Source organism: Trichosurus vulpecula, chromosome 5, assembly GCF_011100635.1.
Source record: "Trichosurus vulpecula isolate mTriVul1 chromosome 5, mTriVul1.pri, whole genome shotgun sequence".
NCBI lineage: Eukaryota > Metazoa > Chordata > Mammalia > Diprotodontia > Phalangeridae > Trichosurus > Trichosurus vulpecula.
The window spans coordinates 211,641,731-211,663,758 of record NC_050577.1 but is presented as its reverse complement, the minus strand read 5'-3'; the positions used below and the strand labels follow the sequence as shown (position 1 = coordinate 211,663,758).

The 22,028-nt window shown below is 35.3% G+C and overlaps 1 protein-coding gene across 2 annotated transcripts in view; it reads left to right on the top strand.

Annotated features, from left to right (window-relative positions):
• The window catches only part of YAF2 (YY1 associated factor 2), a 93,371-nt gene extending 79,773 nt beyond the window's left edge, over positions 1-13,598 (top strand). For both annotated transcript variants that reach the window (XM_036761875.1, XM_036761876.1), the window contains 2 exons: positions 12,158-12,310; positions 13,013-13,598. In XM_036761875.1, coding sequence (XP_036617770.1) covers positions 12,158-12,310; positions 13,013-13,250 — 391 coding nt within the window. In that variant the 3' untranslated portion in view covers positions 13,251-13,598. The remainder of the gene's footprint in view (positions 1-12,157; positions 12,311-13,012) is intronic.
• Positions 13,599-22,028: the final 8,430 nt, after the last annotated feature.

The window sequence follows — 22,028 nt, the reverse complement described above, 5'->3', positions numbered from 1 at the left end:
TTTTATGATCTATACTTGTTACCTCTACCACCTGCCTTCTCAGTTTCTATTCATGCAATACTGAAAGCTCCCAGAGAATGTCATGCAACTGTATAAACTGAGTTCATAACAGATTTATTATTTAGGTTCAACTAGGCCCTCACTAGATCACAGCAATCCTTTTAGTTTTCCCCAATTATCAAACTCTTGATAGGCTATTCCAAACCTCAGTTTTCCTATACCCCCTTCCCCCTGTCTCCATACCTCTATAGGTGAGCACTTTGCATCCTTTTTTACTGGGAAAAGAGAGAACATTTTTCATGTTAAGGCTTTTGGAAATTTCTTGGATCATTATATTGCTGAGAATAAGTCATGCGCAGTTGATCATTGTACAATATTTCTTTTACTGTGTACAATATTCTCCTGGTTCCTCTCACTTCACTTTGCATCAGTTCATCTAAGTCTTCCCTGGTTTTTCTGAAAGCATCTTGTTCATCATTTCTCATGTTTAGTCTTTTTGCAGGCATAGCCCCATTTAGGGTTTTCTTGGGAAAAATATTGTGGTTTGTCATTTTCTTCTCCAGCTCATTTTTTTTTCTTGGTAACATTTTTTTTCTTTTAGCGTAGTGCTTTTATTTAATATTTTTAGTTTTCAACATTGATCTCCACAAGATTTTGAGTTACAAATTTTCTCCCCATTTCTACCCTCCCCCCACCCCAAGATGTTATATATTCTGAGTGCCCCTTTCCCCAGTCTGCCCTCCCTTCTATTCCCCCCCTTCCCCCCATCCCATTTCCCCTTACTTTCTTGTAGGGTGAGGTAGATTTTTATACCCCATTGCCTGTACATCTTATTTCCCAGTTGCATGTAAAAACATTTTTTTTAAACTCCAGCTCATTTTACAGGTGAGGAAACTGAGGCAAACAGATTTAAGTGACTTGCCCAGGGTCACACAACTAGTAATTGTCTGAGACTGGCTTTGAACTCAGGAAGATGAGTCTTCCTGACTTCAGGCCCAGCATTCTATCTATTATGCCCTTAGCTGTCTGTCATTTCTTATAGCACAATAGTATTGCATCACAATCATATACTACAACTTGGTGAGCCATTCCCCAGTTGATGGACATCCCCTCCATTACCAATTCTTTGTCATCACAAAAAGAGCTGCTACAAATATTTTTGTGTAGATAGGTCCTTTTCCTTTTTTTTTTCCCCCTTAATCTCTTTGGGACACAGACCTATTAGTGCCATTACTAGGTCAAAGAGTATCTACAGTTTTATAGCCCTTTGGGCATAGTTCCAAATTGCTCTCCAAAGTAGCTGGATCAGTTCCACCAACAGTGTATTACTGTCCCAATTATTCCACATCCCCTCCAGTAGTTGTCATTTTCCTTTTTTGTCATACTAGCCAATCTGTTAGGTCAGAGTTGTTTTAATTTGTATTTGTCTGATCAATAGTGATTTACAGCACTTTTTCATATGGCTATATCTTTGATTTCTTCTTCTGAAAACTACCTGTTCATATCCTTTGACCACATCAATTGGGGAATAACTGATATTCTTATAGATTTGATTCAGTTCTGTATATATTTGAGAAATGAGACCTTTATCAGAGAATCTTGCTGTAAACTTTGCCCCCAGTTTCCCACTTTCCTTCTAATCTTAGCTGCTGTTTGTGCAAACCCTCTTTAATTTAATGTAATCAAAATGATCCTTTTTACTTTGTGTAATTCTGTCTCTTATTTTGTCATAAATTCTTCCCTTATCCATAGATCTGACAGGTAAGTTATTCCATGCTCCCCTATTTTCCTTATGGCAACCACCCTTTATGTCTAAACCATATATTGATATATGATGTGAGGTGTTGGTGTATATCTGTGTTGGTATATACCTGGTTTCTGCTTTACTTTCCCAGCCAAATAATGAGTTATTGTCCCAAAAGCTTGTATCTTTGCATTTATCAAACATTAGATTAGTATGGTCATTTACTACTGTGCACCTAATCTATTCCAGTGCTCTACCACTCTGTTTCCTAGCTAGTACCAGGTTGTTTTGTAATACAATTTGAAATCTAGTATTGCTAGGCCACCTTCCTTCACATGTTTTTCCCATTGATTACCTTAATATTCTTGATCTTTTCTTTTTCTGGATGGATTTTGTTATTTTTCTAGTTCTTCGAAGTAATTTTTTGGAAGTTTGATTGGTAGAGCATTAATGAGAAATCAATACTTCTCCAGTTGTTTGAAATTGACCTTGTGTGGAAAAGTATTTTGTTATTGTGTTCCCATAGGTCCTGGGTTTCTCTTGGCAGAAAGACCCCCAAGTGTTTTATATTCTCTAGAGTTATTTTAAATATAATTTCTCTATCTCTTGTTGTTGAGCTTTGTTAGCAATATATAGAAATGCTGATGATTTATGTGGGTTTATTTTATAACCTGCAACTTTGTTAAAGTTGTTCATTATTTTAAGTAGGTTTTTTTAGCTTATTCTCTGGGATTCTCTAAGTATACCATCATATCATCTGCAAAGAATGATAGTTTTGTTTCCTCACTGCCTATTCTAATTCTTTTTCTTCTCTTACTGCTATAGCTAGCATTTCCAGCATAATACTGAATAATAGTGGTGATAATAGGTATCCTTGCTTCATCCTGATCTTATTGGCAAGGCTTCTCTCTTATCCCTGTTTCCGATAATGCTTGCTAGATAGATACTACTTATTTTAAGGAAAGCTCCATTTAATCCTATGCTTTCTAGTGTTTTTAATAGGAATGACTATTGTATTTTGTCAAAAGCTTTTTTTGCATCTAATGAGATAATCATATAATTTTTGTTGGTTTTGTTTGTTTAGATCTGACTTCATCTGTGTAAAAAGTATTTTGTAATTGTGTTCCTATAATTCGTGGGTTTATCTTGGCAGATATAGGCAATTATGCTAATAGTTTTCCTAATATTGAACCAGCTTTACATTCTTGGTATAAATCTCACCTGGTAACAGTGTGTGATCTTTGTGTTAATATTGCTGTAATCTCCTTGCTAGTATTTGATAATTTTTGCATCAATATTCATTAGGGAAATGGGTGTATAATTTTCTTTTTCTGTTTCTTTTCTTTCTGGTTTAGGTATCAGTACCTTATTTTAATCATAAAAAGAACTTGTGTGGGACTCTTTCTTTGCCTGTTTTTCCAAATAATTTTTATAGTATTGGAATTAATTGTAATTTAAATGTTTGGTAGAGATCACTTTTGAATCCTTCTAGGGATTTATTCTTAGGGAGCTCATTGATAGCTTGTTCAATTTCTTTTTCCAAAAGAGAGTTATTTAATTACTCCATTTCCTCTTAATATGGGCAGTTTATATTTTTGTAAATATTCATCCATTTCAATTAGATTGTCGAAATTGGCATATAATTGGGCAAAATAGCGCCTAATAATTAATTTCCTCATCATTGCTGATGAATTCACCCTTTTCATTTTTCATGCTGGTAATTTAGTTTTCCTTTTTCTTTTTTAAAATCAAATTAACCAATGGTTTATCTATTTTCTTGATTTTATATTTCTTACTTTTAAAAATAAAGGCTAACCCAGGAGAAATTTATGGACTTGAATTGTTTATCATAGCCAGTACTTTAGATTTTGAAAATGATTATGCTTTCTTGCCTTTAAATAAATGAATGTGACTAATTTTAGTCAATCATTAAGTATGTATTAAGTACTTACTATATGTCAGGCATTATGCTAAGCACTAGGCATACAAATAAAGGCAAAAACATGGTCTCTGTCCTTAGGGAGCTCCTAATCCAGTGAGAGAGGCAACATGTAAATAATTAGGAACAGATAGAATACATACTAAGTGGATAGAAAGTAATATAGGAAAGGAAGGTAAGTGCCTAGGTAGACTAGGAAAGGCCTCTTGAAGAAGCCAGGATTTAAGCTGGGTCTTGAAGGAAGTCTGGATAACAAAGATGCAGAGGTGAGGAAGCATTAAATGTCAGTTTTACCCCTGTAGGATTATACTTAGTTTTCCTGAATAGGTTATTTTTGGTTGTAAAGCTAGTATTATAACTAGTAAAGCTAGTGTTACAACTAGCTTTTGTCTTTTGGAATATCTTATTTCAAGTTCTCCGCTCTTTTAGCTGCTAAATCTTGACTGTGGCTCTACAGTATTTGAATTTTTTCTGACCACTTGCAGCATTTTCTCCTTGACTTGGGAGCTCTGGAATCTGGCTATAATATTCCTGAGAGTTTTCATTTCGGAATCTCTTTCTGGATGTGACCAGTTGATTTCTTTTAATTTCTACTTCAACCATTGGCTCTAAGATATTTGGGCATTTTTTTTTATAATTTCTTGAAATGTGATGTCTGGGCGAAGATTCTTGGAAGATGGTGGAGGAGGTCAGAAAATTCCAAGTACTCCAGATTCCTCCCCCCCCCCCAATATAAGACAAAATAACACCTCAGGGTGAATGTAGGGCAGTTAAAAATATACAAGATTTGGGGTAGAACAGTAGTATTCCTGCAACATCCAGAAAAGATATGAAGAAAAATCCCAGGTCTGAGGTTTGGTCCCTGTGAAGTGTAATCTGCCCTAGTTTATAGGCTAGTTCCACTGAAACCGCAAGTGGTGAATCCTAGGACTAGCTGGATTGGGAGGTAGCGTTGGCCCCAGCCACAGGAATTTTTACCCCCTGGACAGTGTGGGGAGTTGGGAATCTGAACAGGGAAGATTGAGGAAACCTTTGCTGTGCTAATGAGATAGGGCCCTGAGTGAGAAAGCAGAAGCATACACTCAGTGAGTGCAGAAGTAGTGGAATGGGGATGCTACTGGCTGTGGGCGCTTACAGGAGTGCAGAGTTCTTGGTTTCTGTTCCAGGCCAGAGGGGACAATTGAAGGAGGATCTGAAGCCAGAGGCACCACCTTCCATACCCCAGGACCAGAGGTGATTATAATAAGCTACTACAAATAAAAAAAATAAACAGGCAAAGGAGAAAGAACCCAGCTGTACAAAGTTACTATGAGAATAGAAAACACTGGGGCTCATCTTCAGAGGAAGATACTGAAGGAAAAAAGCCTCTCCTACCCCAAAGAGTAATGCTAAATGGTCACCTACCCAAAAAAGAATTCAGAGAAGAATTTTAAAGAGGATTTAAAAATCAAATGAGAGAGATTGAGGAAAAAGCCTCTCCTACCCCAAAGAGTAATGCTAAATTATGGTCACTTGCCCAAAAAAATTCATAGAAGAACTTTAAAAAGAATTAAAAATCAAATGAGAGAAATTGAGAAAAAAAATTTTTTTTAAAAAAAAGAACAATCCAAGGTAAACAGGAAAATTATGAAAAGAAAGTCAACCAACTGGAAAAGAATATCCAGAATCTTAAGGAAGAAAGCTACTCCTTAAAAATTAGAGCTGAGCAAGAGGAAGGCAGTGGAATTATAAGAGACCAAGAAAGAATAAAATATAAAAGATAGAAGAGAATGTGAAGCATCTCATAAGAAAACAACTGAACTAGAGAACAGACCAAGAAGAGAAAACATAAAAATAGTTGGCTTGTTTGAAAGCTACAATCAAAAAAGGAATCTTGATACAATAATATAAGAAATAATTAAAGAAAATTGTTCTGAAGCATAAGAACAAGAAGGGAAAATAGAAATAGAAAAAATCCACCAATCCCTGCCTGAAAGAGATCTCACTAGAAAAACTTATAGGAATATCAAGCCCAAGTTCCAAAACCTCCACTGCAAAGAGATAATATTATGAGCAACAAGAAAAAAATTAAAATATGATGGAACCACAATTACAATCACAGGAGACCTAGTAGCGATGAAACCAAAAGACCCGCAGGTTTTGGACCATTATATATCAAAGAACAAAAGGACTCAGGTTATAGCCAAAAATATTATACCCAGCAAAGGTAAGCATAATCCTGAATGAAAAAAAAGGATATTCAATGAATTGCCAGACTTTCAGGATTTTGTTGCAAAAAAACCTGAACTTAATGGAAAATTTGACATACAAGATCCAAGAGAAATAAAAGGTCTGCATCAAAGACTAATTACAAGGGACTCAATCAGGACAGACTGTTTACTTTTTATATGAGGAAATATAAATACATATGTCTAAGATTGTAATTAGTTATAGGGTAGTTCAAAATAAATATTGGGGCAGACCTGAGTATGATGTGTTCCTAAAAATTAAGCCATTTAGTAAAAGGTAAAAAAGAGTAATTATCCTCTATAAATGTGTTGTGAGAGGAAAAACTGACACAGAGAAATAAGATGGGGGAGGAGGGCTGGTAGTTCCGGAACTCTCATCGGGAATGGGTAAAAGAGGGGGAACATAGCTATACATCTAGAAGGGTATAAAAGTCTTCTAAATTCCTAAAGAAATAAAAGAATAAGAGGCTATGAAGCAGGGAGAGGATAAAGGAGGGATTTTTAGAGGGAACCCTACTCACATCAGATCTGGGTTAAAGAGAGAACAATATCTACATTTGGAAGGGAATAAAAGTCTTCTAAATTTATAAAGAAATAAGAAGGTGAAGGAATAGAATAAAGGGGGCATATTGAAAAGCGTCTAGATTAACGGGAATGAGATAAAGAAGGAATAACATATATTTGGAATGCTATAAAAGTCTTCTAAATTCAGATAGAAACAAGGATAAGGGGAAAGGGTTGGAGGGAGAGGACAAGGGAGGGATCTTTGGAGCAGGGAGTAGGTGAAGTATTGAGAGGGCAAGGCAGCAGGCAGAAAGTAAAGTAGAGGAGTCAGGAGGTATAGGAAAAAACATACACACAAACAAAATGAAAATCAGGAGTAGAATTCATTAGGGAAAAACAGCAGGGGTCTCATGATCTCAGACTAAGTTAAAGCTAAAATAGATCTAATCAAGAGAACTAATCATCCATATCATTCAATATTGTTTTAGACTAAATTAACTAGACAATGGAATATTGTTGTGGTGTAGAAAATGATGAATTGTGGACTTAGAAAAATATGGAAAGACTTGGAATTATGAAGGAAGATGTTAACTACCGTCAGAGAAACAGAGGATGAAAAAGTATAGTACAGTCTTACGTAGATGCATTGAATATATGTCTATACACGAGTATGATTATAGATATCTACATATATGTAAGTATATGTATGTATATGTGCATGTTTGTATATATATATGTGTGTATTTGTATTGTTAATGTATATGTATGTATGTGTATCCCTGCTTAATTGTGGCCTTGTCGGGGCGGGGGCGGGGGGGGGTAGAGAAAGAGGGAAGAAAAAGAACGAAGTAAAAAGTGCACAGCAGAGAACAAAAGAAAACTCACAAGAAAGCAAAGAAAAGATGGACAGCTCTGAACACAATGTGGAGTGTTTATTATATAGGCTTTCTTGAAATGGAAATTTATTGCTGTGTATTTCAAATCCTCTTTTATGTCCTACTGTGTACATAGCAGTGCTTTCTTTTCTTTTCTAATATTGTAGTTTTTTTTTAGTATTTGTGTTTGTAAAATGTTTCTTTCTCTTTTCTTATTGTATATTTAAGCTTAAAAATAAATCAATAAAAATATTTACCAATTAAAAATATAAATATGATGTCTGGGCCTTTTTTTTATTTTTTTTTTTTTTGATCAGGGCTTTTAGGTAGTCCAGTAATTCTTAAATTATCTCCCTTTGCTCCACTTTTTCCGGTCAATTTTTTTTCTGATGAGATACTTCAGAATTTTCTTCTATTTTTTTCATCCTTTTAACTTTGTTTTATTGTTCCTTAATGTCTTACGAAATCATTAGCTTCTACTTAAGCAGTTCTAATTTTTTTTAAGGAATTATTTTCTGGGGCAGCTAGGTGGTACAGTGAGTAGAGCACCAGGCCTGGAGTCAGGAGGACCTGAGTTCAAATCCAGCTTCAGACACTTGATGCACTAGCTGTGTGACCTTGGGCAAGTCACTTAACCTCAATTGCCCTGCCTTTCCCCCTCCAAAAAAAAAAAAAGGAATTATTTTCTTCAGTGAAGTTTTGTAACTCTTTTACCATTTGGTGAATTATGTTTTTTAAGGTGTTTTTTCCTCCTGTGTGTATCTGTGTCTTTTACCAAAGCTGTTTATTTTCTTTTCATAATTTTCTTGCTCATTTCTTTTCTCAACTTTTCCTCTGTTGCTCTTATTTGATTTTTAAAATCATTTTTTTACTTTTAAAAAAAATCTCTTTCTAGAAGTTCTTCTAGGAATTTTTGTTTGGCTTTGTCCAATCTGCATTTTTTTTCTTCAAAGCGTTTTTTGTAGACATTTTCATGTCATTGTTATTTTCTGAGGTTGTATCTTAAACTTCCCTGGCACCATAGTAGCTTTTTATGGTTTAATGGGGCCATGCCTAGCTGTGACTAGCGGAAAGTACACATTGAGTGTAGCAGCATTAAGAGCAGATCAGCAAAGAGCAGGCCTGACACCAGCAGCTTAGTAACACTACCAGAAAACATTAGCAACTTTACTCTTTTACTAATCTTCAGTCTCTCCCTGTCTACTAGCTGCTTTCCTACTGCCTACAAACATGCTTGTGTCTCTGTCCTCAAAAAACCCTCACTTGATCCATCCACCCTGCTACTTATTGCCCTCCATCTTTCCTCCCTTTTGTAGCTAAACTCCTTGAGAAAGCTGTCTGCAATAGGTATTTCCACTTCCTTTCCTTTCATTTTCTTCTTAATTTTCCACAGTCTGGCTTCTGATTCAATTCTGCTCTCTCCAAAGTTACTAATGATCTTTTAATTACTCGATCTCAAAATTATCTTTTCTCAATCCTCATCCTTCTCTACAGCTTTTGATGCTATGGATCAACCTTTCTTCTCTCTAGATTTTTGTGGTATTGCTCTCTCCTGGTTCTCCTGCCTGTTTGAACCCTCCTTTCCTGGATCTCCATCTAAGTTATGCTCACTAACCATGGTTTTCCCATAGAGCATATCTGTCCCAATTTGGTGACCTCATCAGCTCACCTAGATTCAATTATCACCTCTTGCTGATGATTTTCACATATGCTTATCCGACTCTAACCTCTCTGCTGACCTCTAGTCTCCCGTCTCCGAGTGTCTAATATTAAACATCTCAAACTGTATTTCCTTTAAACACCTTAAACTCAACATATCTCAAACTGAACTTATCTTGTCTCCCCAACCCTCCTCTCTTCCTTTCCTATTACTTTCAAGAGCACTGCCATCCTCTTAGTTCCTCCAAGGTCACAACCTAAGTGTCATCCTTGATCCCTCACTCTCTCATTTCCTTTCCCTGTATCTAATCTGTTTCTAAGGCCTGTCGATTTTTTTTTTTATCTTCTTAACATCTTTCATATATACCACCTTTTGATACTGCTACCACCCTGGGGCAGGCCCTCATTGTCTTACTCTTGAACCATTGCAGTAGGCTAATGGTTGGTCTCCTTGCCACCACAAGTGCCCCACATACCAGTTTATCTTCCACTCACCTATCAAAGTGATCTTCTTAAAGCACAAGTTTACTATTTTACTGACCCCTGACCCCTCCCCCCATTGGATTACCTTTAGGATTAAATACAAAATCTTCTCTGTCATTGAAAGCCCTTTTAACTTATACCCCTTCCCTCAATATCTTTACAGTCTTCTTATATTTTACTTCTTATACTTTACTCCCCAACACACTTTTCAATTCAATTACACTGGCCCTCTTGCTGTTGGTCACATGTAATGCTCCATCTTCTACTTCTCTGGGCATTTTCACTGCCTGTTCCCTGTTCCTGGAATGTTCTCCCTCCTCATCTCTGCATCCTGGCTTCCCTGGCTTCCTTCAAGTCCCAGCTAAAATCTCATCTTCTATGGGAAACCTTTCTAATCCCTTTTAATTCTAGTGCTTTCTCTCCATTATTTCCTATTTATCCTGCATTTAATATGCTTGTATATAGTTGTTTGTATGTTGTTGCTTCTGTTAGTCTGTGAGCTTGTTGAAAGCAAGGGCTCGTGTTTTGCCGTTCTTTGTATTCCCAGCACTTAGCACAATGCCTTGCACTTAGTAAATGCTTATTACCATCTGTCCTTCCACTGATATTCTTGGCCAGGTATATAATATGTTTTTACTACTTTTTCATGCTTTTACATTGAATGTCTTTGCTTTGAGCTAGTTATGTATACATTGACTGTTCATTTGACTGTTGATACGTACTTTGGCTGTAAAGATACACGTATTGGTGGGTGTAGATCCATTGAGTACTTTGAACCTGAGTTAGCTTTATTTGTGAGACCTACTCTGTAAAGAACAGGTACTGCAAACCAAGGGGGTCCACTACCATCAGTCCTCTCCTCAAACCTTCATTGTCTTCCTATTGCTTACTGAATAAAGTTCAGACCCATTTACCTGGCCTTCAAAGTCTTGCTCATACTTAATTCTTTTCAGTCCCACACACAATAGATTCTTTAAAATGTTTGTTGCATTATCCCTTGTAATCTCTTCAGTTAAACATTAAAAATTCTACTTGTACCCATCCCTATACTGACCTCTGTAGTATTAAATGGGACCAAATCATAATCCTTGTCCTATTAGGAGGATCTAACAATCTAGTTAGAAAAAGATATGCTAATAGCGAAAAAAAATCAGCATGGATTAGTGGGGAAAGTGCTAGAAGGAGAAATAGGTGACTTAGGTTTGAATCTAGGCTTTAAATCTTGTCAATTTTATCTACCTAGTTTTCTTGCATCTGACCCACTTTTTCCACATGTTGTGACTATCCTAGATTAATTAGATCCCTTATCACTTCTCAATTGAAGTGTTCCAATAGTGTCCTGATAAGTTTGTCTCTCCTTCTCTCAAACCCAACCTCCACACTTGCATAAATCTTCTTCCCAAGTCAGAGATCTGGCCATATTTCTTCCCTTGATCAAAAATCTTTAATGGCTCCTTATTGCCTTTATGATAAAATATAAAGTCTATTGCTTGACATTTAAAGCCTTTCATAATCTGGCTCCTACTTGCCCTCCAGCTTTATAATAATAATGTATATGTAGTACTTATGAAAGTATCTTTCACATAATAGTTACACTGAAATGTTTGTTAAATGAAATGTTTACGACAATTAATTAAATTTGACACTGTGAGACCTTGGGCAAGTCATTTACCTGCTTGCAGCCTGAGTTTCTTTTTCTGAAAAAAGGGATAGTATTTTACCTTTGCATTTTGGGGTTTAAAAAAAGGCTTTTTTTTTTTTTAAAAGCTCTATGATGTTATTGTGAAGAAAGCCAGTATGATACTGAAAATCAGTAAAAGGAATGCAAAGGCTGAGATAATTTTCACTGTATTGCGTAATTTTTAGACCCTTACTATAAAATGATGTATAGTTTCGGTCACTACTTTTTTTTTAAGTTTTCAAAGTGAGTTCTATTAATGCTGTTTGTCTTTACCTTTTCAATTGAACCTCCCTTGTTACAAAAGTCCATGTACACTCAAAAGGTTGTCAAAAAATTGAGAGTCCAGAGTAGAGCTGTAAAGTGATGAAAAAATAAGTCCATTATGAAGAAAAAATAGAGGAACTAGAATTATTGACTTCATGCTAGAAAGGATAGCCTTTTCCCTAGTTTAGGGGAAAGATTCTGAAGTTTTTCTCTTTGCCTTATAAGGGAAAATAGATTTTCAAATAAAGATGGATAGATTTTGGTTAGAAATAAGATATTTTGACCCTCAGGATAATTAAAGAATCTTGTCTTTACATGTGTTCAGGAAAAGAACAGTGAACCATCTGTTTTCAATACTTTGGATGTATCAGGCACTTAGTAAATATTTGAATTTATATAAATCTGATTGTAAGTGTAGATTACATAGTGTCAGCACACAGTAATCCATACTTATTCTTCAATGATTTGTGTTCATTATATATGTTGCACACACCATAAACACTTGGTTTGATGGCCTTCTTTATTTCACATAATAATAAATCTAATAATTAAGTTGTCTCCTATTGCTCGGAATGCTTTAATTATATTATATCATAAATTGGCCTAGTTTTTCCCAAATGCTAACAGAAAAAGCAAAGTAGTTTATTTTCTCCTTAAATTTTACAATCTGGCTTTAACTTGTAAATAATTTGGAAGTCATAGTCTGTACTTCTCTTACATAATATCCTGTAAGAACATTTTCTTGAAATACAATAAAATTATTTTTTAAAATGTACACAGGAAACCTCGACCTGTCTCCCAGTTGGTTGCACAGCAAGTTACCCAGCAATTTGTGCCCCCCCCACAATCAAAGAAAGAGAAAAAAGATAAATTAGAAAAGGAAAAAAGTGAAAAAGAAACAACTAGCAAAAAGAACAGTCATAAGAAAACCAGGTAAATCTGAAACATATTTTTGTAACATTTGGAAAATCTGTATATTTTTTCTTTCTTTTTTTAAGATTGAATATGTATTCAGTTATATGCATAAAAATAGCTTTTAAAGTTTTTACTGGTTTCTAAAGGTCCTAGAAGTTAAATCATAGAAATTAAAAATGGAATTCTTCACATATGTAACAATACAATGTGAATTAGCCACGAATTAGAATTTATTTTCTTAATGACTGAATACTCAGCCTGTATATTAGCACACTCTTTGGTATAAGCATTCTAGACTGTTCCAACCATAAATTTTCATCTTCAATTTCATAAAACTTCAATGAAAAAGTGTAGATAGTGATAATGGGACATATTATTGCTGAATTCTCTACAATATTTTGGCATAAATTATACGTTAGCACGTATTTATGACACTGGTTCAGACTGTGGCCTTTTACGTGATTGTTGTACCATTATGTTAAATGTTTCAGGATTGATTTAAATAAGACTTATGGTTGGAACTATTCTGTTGTGGCTCTAATCCTGAGTAGTAAACATTGCCATATTTTTTTTAACATCAGTGTATTGGTGGCATGCTTGTTACACTAGATACCTTGCTTTTGACACAGATGTATTTTTTCATGTAAATTTTGCACATAAGTTTCACAGAAATTATGTTAGAGGGGAAAACTAGTTTTAAATGTTATAAATTTCATTTAGGCCACGATTGAAAAATGTGGATCGGAGTAGCGCTCAGCATTTGGAAGTGACCGTTGGAGATCTGACAGTCATTATTACAGACTTTAAGGAGAAAACTAAGTCACCACCTGCATCTAGTGCTGCTTCTGCAGATCATCATAGTCAGAGTGGTTCTAGCTCTGATAATACAGAGAGAGGAATGTCCAGGTCATCTTCACCCAGAGGAGAAGCCTCATCATTAAATGGAGAGTCTCATTAAAGTTTATTTTTTTCCTGATTTCTTTAGTCACTTCTCTGTAACATGCAAATACAGATATTTTGGCCAAGACATGCCACATTTTCATGACAAACATTTATGCTCAGCCTATAACATGTTTTACATAAAATATAAGTGCATTAGGATTAAGAATTTTGTTGCAATCTACACTAAAGACCACATTTCCAGAATTAACATTGTGATATCCAAAGTTAAAAGTGCCATGAAAATGTGGTAGAGCATTCATTATGCAGTGTTATTGGTAATCTTTTTCACTTTTCGTGAATTCCAACACTTAAAATTTGATTTCACTACTATTGGCATGTACTGAATTAAAAATTTTATAACATAGTTCAAGCTGCCTAGATATGTATTATTTGAGAATTATAAAACAGTTGTATATGTGTGTTTGTGTGTGTGTGTGTGTGTGTGTGTGTGTGTGTATTCACATATATACATACAAGTTAGATCAATTTAATGAACTATTAGATTGACCAGATTTTCATAATAGTTATCTTCTTAAGTATACCTGCTGGTACTTGGTATGGTTAAATAGGAAAATTGTTATTAAAGGATGTTCTATGAACTTTGACCAATGTTTTTTGACACATCTAACTAGATTACTGTTGCTGGTTTTATCAGGTTTTCTTTTGTTCACTTTTTTAAACATTCATTTATTATGTTTACTAGCAAAACAGTAAACATTTTAAAGTATCAGTTGTTTAGCTTTATAATTCAGATACAGTACTATTATCATTATACACTGGTATTTTACATACTATGTAAAATTTTCCATTTCAGGTGATTGTAGGCATTTGCCACAAAAAAAGCAGCCGAAAAATTTCCATTTAAGAGGTTACATTCATTCCTGAAAGAAATTTAACTGAATAATAATTTTATCATTCTTTCCTTGCCCAAGACTTTTTCAGTGCTATCCACATATATAAATATAATTACAACAGAGATATGGAGTGGTGCACAGAACTGGGGAATACCTAATAATTTATCATATTTCTTCTTAAGTCAGCTTTTGTTATTTTAATTGGCCCTTTACTAAATATTTTTAAACAGTTCTAATGAAAAACATGCAGTTCCCTATTTTCAGGCATAATTATCATTTATTCATATATTAATATACTAATACAGACAAAAATATTTAGTCGCCTAACATTATGTAAAATTACCAATAAAATATTTTTATGACTATACCTTTTCATTTTTGTTTACAGCCAATGTGCATTTGATGCACAAATAAAATCTAATCTAGAAACCACATATGGATCTTAAATTCTCATAGAATCTTCTAATTCTTCGGTTAAGCACATGTTTGTTTGTTGTCTTCTCCCATTAGATTGTGAGCTCCTTGAAGACAGGGACTATCTTTTGCCTTTTTTGTATCTCCAACACTTAGCACAGTGCCTGGCACATAGTACATGCTTAATAAATCTTTATTGCCCGATATTCTCACATATAATGAATTAATATAAACATAGACTGAACATTTATCAGTGAGCATAGCTATACAATATTACATGAAAGATATCTTCATGATAACTTAAATTGTAGACCACAACAGTTTTAATATTCAGGGTTTTTTGGGTGTTGTAAATGTACTTTTCTGTTTAATTGCAGCACTTAGAGTACTCTCTATTTTGTTAGTTGCTAGTTGTGAAATAGTTGCATAAAAAGAAAGTCTGATGTGATCACACACTTAAGTACTTCATTTTTTGGTTGAACTTATAAGAAAAATTAAAACTTATAAAGTGTGGTTTTGGGATGGTGGTTTTGGTAGGCTGCTCCTAATGAAAGACAAGTTTACTGGTTATTTTAACTTTTTTTGAACTATGAGCTCTACTTTGTCTTACTTTGTTTCTTTATTTCCTATTTCTCAAATGCTTTTATTTTTTTTTCTCTAATGCTTTTAAAGGTTGATTTTTTTTTTGAGATCCTGAATATTTGCATATGCTAATGGATTCTTCCAATTTTTTTAGGTGACACTATGTTCTACAGATTGTCCTCTAATTACAGTTTTCTGGCACAAGGAAAAAAAAAGTCCTGGCAGAGCTTTAAATGGATTACAAAAGAGAGAATAGTCTGGCAAACATAGAAAATACAGTGAGCAAAAAAAATTGGCTTACAGAAAAAGGTAAAACCCTATAAAAGCAGCTTACTGCTTTTTATTATGCTTAGAAAATGTGTTCCTTATATTAACCAGATAGGATCATAGGATTTAAAGCTAGAAGAGAGCTTAGAGTCATCTAATCTGAACCTCTTATTTTATAGATGGAAAAACAGGCCTGAGTAGTTATGACTAGCAGAATATAGAATAAATGACAGAGCTAATCTTTGGATCCAAGTCCTTTTGACTCCAGATCTACTATTTTTGCCACTATATTACACTTGATGAAGTATGCAGGGCAAATTTTATCTCAACTCTTACAGGCAAAAAAAAAACTGAGGCTCAGACTTTGCCGGAGTCACACAACTTTAGTGGCAGTGTCAAGACTCATACATAAATCCTTTGATTCTAAAACCAGTGTTTTTAACATTACAGAGAAGTATTTTCTCTAAATTATTTTCCTGCTCTAATAGGTCCCTTAATCACATTCATGTGGTTATATGTATTCTTTTCAAATGCTCTCTTTGATGCTTTTCTAAATATCTTTCTAATGAAAGAATTGATGCTGTATAGTTTGTTCTGTAAGAAGAAAAGAAGAAAGTGATCCCATCTTTTTCAAGCCTCTGTTTTTCAGTATTAATAGAATTGTAGAACTGAAAGTTATTTTAGATGTCATATGATACAAATTTTGTAGATGAAGAAATTTAGGCTCAGAGAAGTTAAGTCTTTTGCCCAAGTTAGCAAGAGAGGCTATTCATTAACTTAAATCGATAAACATTTATTAAGTATCTGCTATTGCCAAGTTTTCAGCTAAGCACTGTGGATACAAAAAGAGGCAAAAGACAGTCTCTACTCTCAAGGTGCTTACCATGTAGTAGGGGAGACAACACACAAACAAATACATACAAAGTAACTATATTCAGGATAATAGGAAATAATTTTTAAAAGGAAAACACTGGAATTAGTTAGGAAAGGCTTCCTGTGAAAGGTAGAATTTTAGTTGAGGCTTAAAGGAAATCATGGAGGTCAGTAGGTAGAGAAGAACAGAGAGAGGCTTGGAGGATAGCCAAAGAAAATGCCTAGAGATGATCTTTTTTGTGGAACAGCAGGGAGGCCAGTGTCACTAGATTAAAGAGTCTGTGTTTGTGAGTAAGGTACAAGAAGACTGGAAAGGTATGAGGGGGCTAGGCTTTGACTGCCAAATAGAACATTTTATATGCGCTTTTGGAGGCAATAGGAAGCCACTGGAGTTTACATGATCAGACCTGTATTTTAGGAAAATCATTTAAATGGATATATGGAGGATGGACTGGGGTGGAGAGAGAATTGAGGTAGGCAGACCCACCAGGAGATTATTATTTTAGTCAAGCTATGAGGTGATGAGGGCTTGCAGTAGAATGCTGGCAGTGTCAGAGGAGAGAAGGAGGGATATTTGAAATATGTCGCAAACGTACAATTAGCAGGCTTTGCCAATAGCGTAGACATGAGGGGTTAAAAATAGTTAGGCATCCAGGATGACTCCTAGGTTGTGAGCATGAAAGCCTAGCATAATGGTCTTGTAGAGGGGAAGAGTGAAAGAGGGGAAAGGTTTAGGGGAAAAGATAATGAAGTATGATTTGGACATAATTGAATTTAAGATATCTACTGAACATCTGGTTTAAGATGTTTGAAAGGCAGTTGTAGATTTGAGTTTAGAGATTAGGGGAGAGATTGGGACAAGAAAGGTAGGTTTGAGAATCATCAACATAAAGATGTGTAATTAAGTCCATGGGAGCTGATGAAATTGTAGTACAGAGTAGTATAAATGAGAAAGAGAAGAAAACCCGGGACAGAACCTTTAGTGACACTTATAGTTAGAAGGTGTGATCTGGAGGAAAATTCAGCAAAGGAGGCAGAGAAGGAGTAGTCTGATAGGTAGGAAGAAAACCAGGAGAGAATGATGTCCCCAAAACTTAGAAGACAGGATCAAAGAGGAGAACGTGAACAACAGTTTTAAGGACTGCAAAGAGGTCAAGGAGAATGAGGATTGAGAAAAAAGCCATTGGTTTTGGCAACTAAGATCATTAGTAACAGGGGCAGCTAGGTGGCACAGTGAGTAGAGCACTGACCCTGGAGTCAGGAGGACCTGAGTTCAAATGCAGCCTCAGACACTTGACACACTTACTAGCTGTGCAACCTTGGGCAAGTCACTTAACCCTAATTGCCCTGCCTTCCCTGCTCAAAAAAAAAAAAAAAAAGATCATTAGTAAATTTGGAGAAGGCAGTTTTGGCGGAATGGTAAGGTTGGAAGCCAGATAGTCTAAGGCTAGACTAGAGAACCTCCTGACTCCTGGACTATAATATCAGCCTTTTATTATATCATCTGGCCCTGCAGAGAAAGCTCTACTGCATTATGTGATGCATCATTGTGGAGATTTGGTGTACAAGTACAAATCAAAATAAATAAAAGGAATAGAATTTGAAATCTCTAATGAGCAAATTTCTTACATACATAAGGAGGTAGTTCTTAAAGTGTTTTGAATTAGGTACCAGAAAAGTTGCTGGGTCATTAAACCTAAAGTACTTATTTTAACAAGTTCTTTCCTGAGGGTCAGGAAGATTTAAAGCATTGAGAATGCTTTTACTTCCTAATTCCTTCCCCACTATTAAATAAATAACATGTTCAGTTTTCCATTATGTAAAATCTTTGCTCTTAGGATAAGAATTAAATTACTACATGTTATATACACATTAAAAATAAAGTTAAGTACAGTTCTCATCAAGGAAACAGATGCTCTTTTTAACTACTTTTTTTTTTTGAGAGATAAACTCTCCACTTTGAGAATATCTTGAAGAACTGATTTGGAAAATGTAACAATTAGTAAATCACTGAGTATTTTTATAGTATACACTTTTAGAACTATTCAATTTAAAGAAAAATACAGGCATGTAAGTATATCTGGAGGAAGAGGAAATAATTGGAGAATAATATAACCATTCACATACACACTGGACATGCAGCTGTTTGGTCTCATTTGACTGAAATCAAAGAAACTCTGAAATGTGACCAGTTACGAGAATAGCTACAAAGAGCCAAAGATGTGGAGATGTAATGACAGAGAATATGATTATTGGTTAGTTTGTGGCTTGAAGGAAAGTAGTACTCTCATTTTTTAATAATAGCTATGAAAACCATGGAAGCTACCAAAGAATAAAAACAGCAGGAAAAAGGGGGAAAAAAGGAGAATGACAGACAACAGAATCTGTAGCAGAGATTAGTCAAGGATAGCTAGAAGGAGATCTAGTGCCTGTGAAGAACTGATACCGGTGGCAGAAGAGAGAGAATAAACATGAAATAGAAGGAAATACCAATCTAGTATTTACTGTAGAGTTACATAGCCCTTAGTAGTGGTTGCTGAGACCATATAGGATAATAATTGATCATAAAAACTCTGGGTAATCAAAAAAAATTTAACTCATGGTCAACATACCCTGTTTTCTAAGACAAGTATAACATTTTTAAAAAAAAATTTCCATCAAAACTAAAGTTTAAAATTTGTGTGTAAATGGCCCAATTCAAAAAATGTTAAACACTTACTACATTCCAGGCACTGGATATACAGAAACAAATGAAAAAGACCCTGCCTTTTGACCTTACATTCTTCTGGGGGTATAAAACCTGTATATAGATGAGTAATAACAAAGTCTAAGGGAAATGAAAGGTAGTATCCTAGGTACAACTGAGGGAGGACAAGAACATAAACTAAAGGTTAATAGTTATTTGGGAACCTGTCACTGGAGTTCCACAGCATGACCAAGACCTGTAATTTACAATTAACAATATAGCAGCTATGACAGATAAATAGATCCTATAAGTGGGATGATCAATTAGGAAGCTATTGCAGTAGCCTGGGAGAGGTAGGGGAGTTGTTATATGAGTAAATAGAAGGGAGATGTGTCTGAGATGGGTAGAGGAATTATATTCCACTTTAATGTCCTAAAATTAATGTAGTTGTATGTTAGGAATATTATTATGTTTGGGTCCATTATTTTCACACTTTTAAGCCTTCCTTTGTATGTAATTTTATGTAAAGAAAGTGCTTTTTTCCTGTTGATTTCCATTATGAAATCAAAGATGTACTTGTATCCTTTGGAAAAAAAAACCCACAACTGATCGGTTTTGGCCAGAAAACAGTTTAGTGGATCAAACATGAGCGTTGCAGCGTACCAATATAATTACACCCATAGGAAAATATAGTTCTTAATAGTACCTAGCAGTTAACCTTTTTTTCTATTTTAAAAATTTAATATTTTATTTTTCCCCAATTATATGTAAAAACAATTTTTAATACAAGACATTCCCCAACTGATAAATGGTCAAAGGATTTGAACAGTCATTTAGACAAAAAAATCAAAGCTATCTATAGTCATATGAAAAAATGCTCTAAATCACTATTGATCAGAGAAATACAAATTAAAACAACTCTGAGGTACCACCTAACACGTATCAGAGTAACTAATATGACAAAAAAGGAAAATATATGTCAAAAGGGATGTGGGAAACCTGGGACACTAATACACTCTTTGGGCATAGTTCCCAATTCTTAGCAATTAACTCCTGTGACACTTTGTGTTCTCTTCATTTGGGTATGGTGGATAGATAGAATGTTGGGCCCTAGGGTCAAGAAGACCTGAGTTCAAACTTGGCCTCAGATACTTACTAGCTTTGTGACCCTTGGCAAGTCACTTAACCTCTATTTGCCTCAGTTTCCTTACTTGTAAAATGGGGATAACAACAACCTCTACCTCGTAAGATTGTTAGGAGGATCAAACGAGGTAATATCTGTAAAGCATTTAACATAGTGCCTAGTACATGGTAGGTGCTATATAAATGTTTATTTCTTTTTCTCCCTCCTTATTCTAGCTCTCCCCCTTTTCATCAGTGCTCTTCTTTGCCCCTAGCTTCTCTTTGGACCATAGAAATTGACCCTTTACACCAGACTCGGGGGGGGGGGGTGTTGTAAGGCACTTTTTCCTTACTTTGATTCTCCATCTCTTTTCATAAATTCCACCCAGTGCTTTTCATCCTGTTGTCTGTGACCAAACAGAGCAAGTCTAATAATTCCCTTTTCCATGTAACAGCTAGGTCTTCTTCAGTCTAAAACCCCACAGTTTCTTCAACTAATCCTAGCATGGCATGGTCACTAGTAACCTTATCGTCTTGATCACCCTTCTCTGGACACTTCCAAGCTTGATTTATCCTTCCTGAAATGTGATGCCCAGACCTAAAGACAATACTCCTGTTGTGACCATGACAGTGTACAGCGGAGCTATCATCTCCCTTATTCTGGATTCATTTCTTTATTGATGTAGCCTAAGATCACATAGCATTCTTGGCTGCTACATTTGAATTTACTTACTTATATTGACCTTACAGTCCACTAAAACACCCATATCTTTTTTGCACAGAATTTTTTAGTCATAGGACTTTTACATTTATTTTATTAAATTTCAGATCCATAATTATTTTAACAGCATAAATCCAATAAGGTCTTTAGGTAAAGTCACCTAAAGACAATTTAATTATGATTAACCATCTGATAACTTTCACCTAAAATTCATGTTTCTGATTCTGTTATGGATCTGTCTCCAGGTATCTCAAAAGCTGTCCCATGGATGCTCACTCCTGTCTTATATTTATTATATCATTTCAAAGGATAGTTCTAGCCACCTTTTTGCCCCTACCTTTTTGGAGGGGAGAGGTAAAGACTTGAGAACTACATTGGAAGTACAGTATTATGTTCTACTGCAATGATTCTGATGTCACGAAAATGCTAGGGAATTTATTATGATGATTAAATTCAGGGAGTATTTGGAGGCTGAGATAACCACCACTACTACCCCTCCATTCTCCCCACCCTATATACACATACATACTTGATTTTTCAATGAACCTTTCCTCCAAATAAATCATCTGTGATGATTTTAAAATCTGTTTATCCAGCACTAACCTCCATTTTTGCATCTCCAATTTCCTGTTGGACATCATCTTGAATTGCCTCTCCTGTAAACATCTTAAACTCTAAATATTTAAAATTGAACTATCTTTCCTTCCAAATTTTAACCTTTTACTGGCAAGGGGCACCTCCATTCCCCCTCTCACTGAGGCTCACAATCTAGGCTTCATTCTTGCCTCTTCACTCTCTCTCTTATTCCTTATCCCCATCCAATCTTTTGCCAAGGCCTGTCAGTTTTACCTTTACCTTAACATCTCTCCTCTGACACAGCCACTACCCTGGTACAGGTCTTCATCTCTTCATGCCTGAACTATTGCAATAGCTTGCTGGTTGATCTTTCTGCCATAAGTCTCTTCCTTATTCCCGGCCATTCTCCAGCTGTCAAAGTTAAAAGCATAGGTCTGACCATGTCCTCTCTGACATTCAAAGCCATTTATAACGCCCTCCCCCACTCCAGTCTTTTTACACCTTATATCCTAACTACTCCCCAGCACCCTTCCTCACCTATCCCCAAACCCTTGCTGTTCATCACACAAGACACTCAGTCTCCTGACTGGGCATTTTTACTTCCTGTCCCCAATGCTTGAAAAGTCCTCCCTTCTTTTTTCTTCCTCCTTGCTTCATTGACTTCCTTCAAGCCTCAGGTAAAATTTTACCTTCCACGGG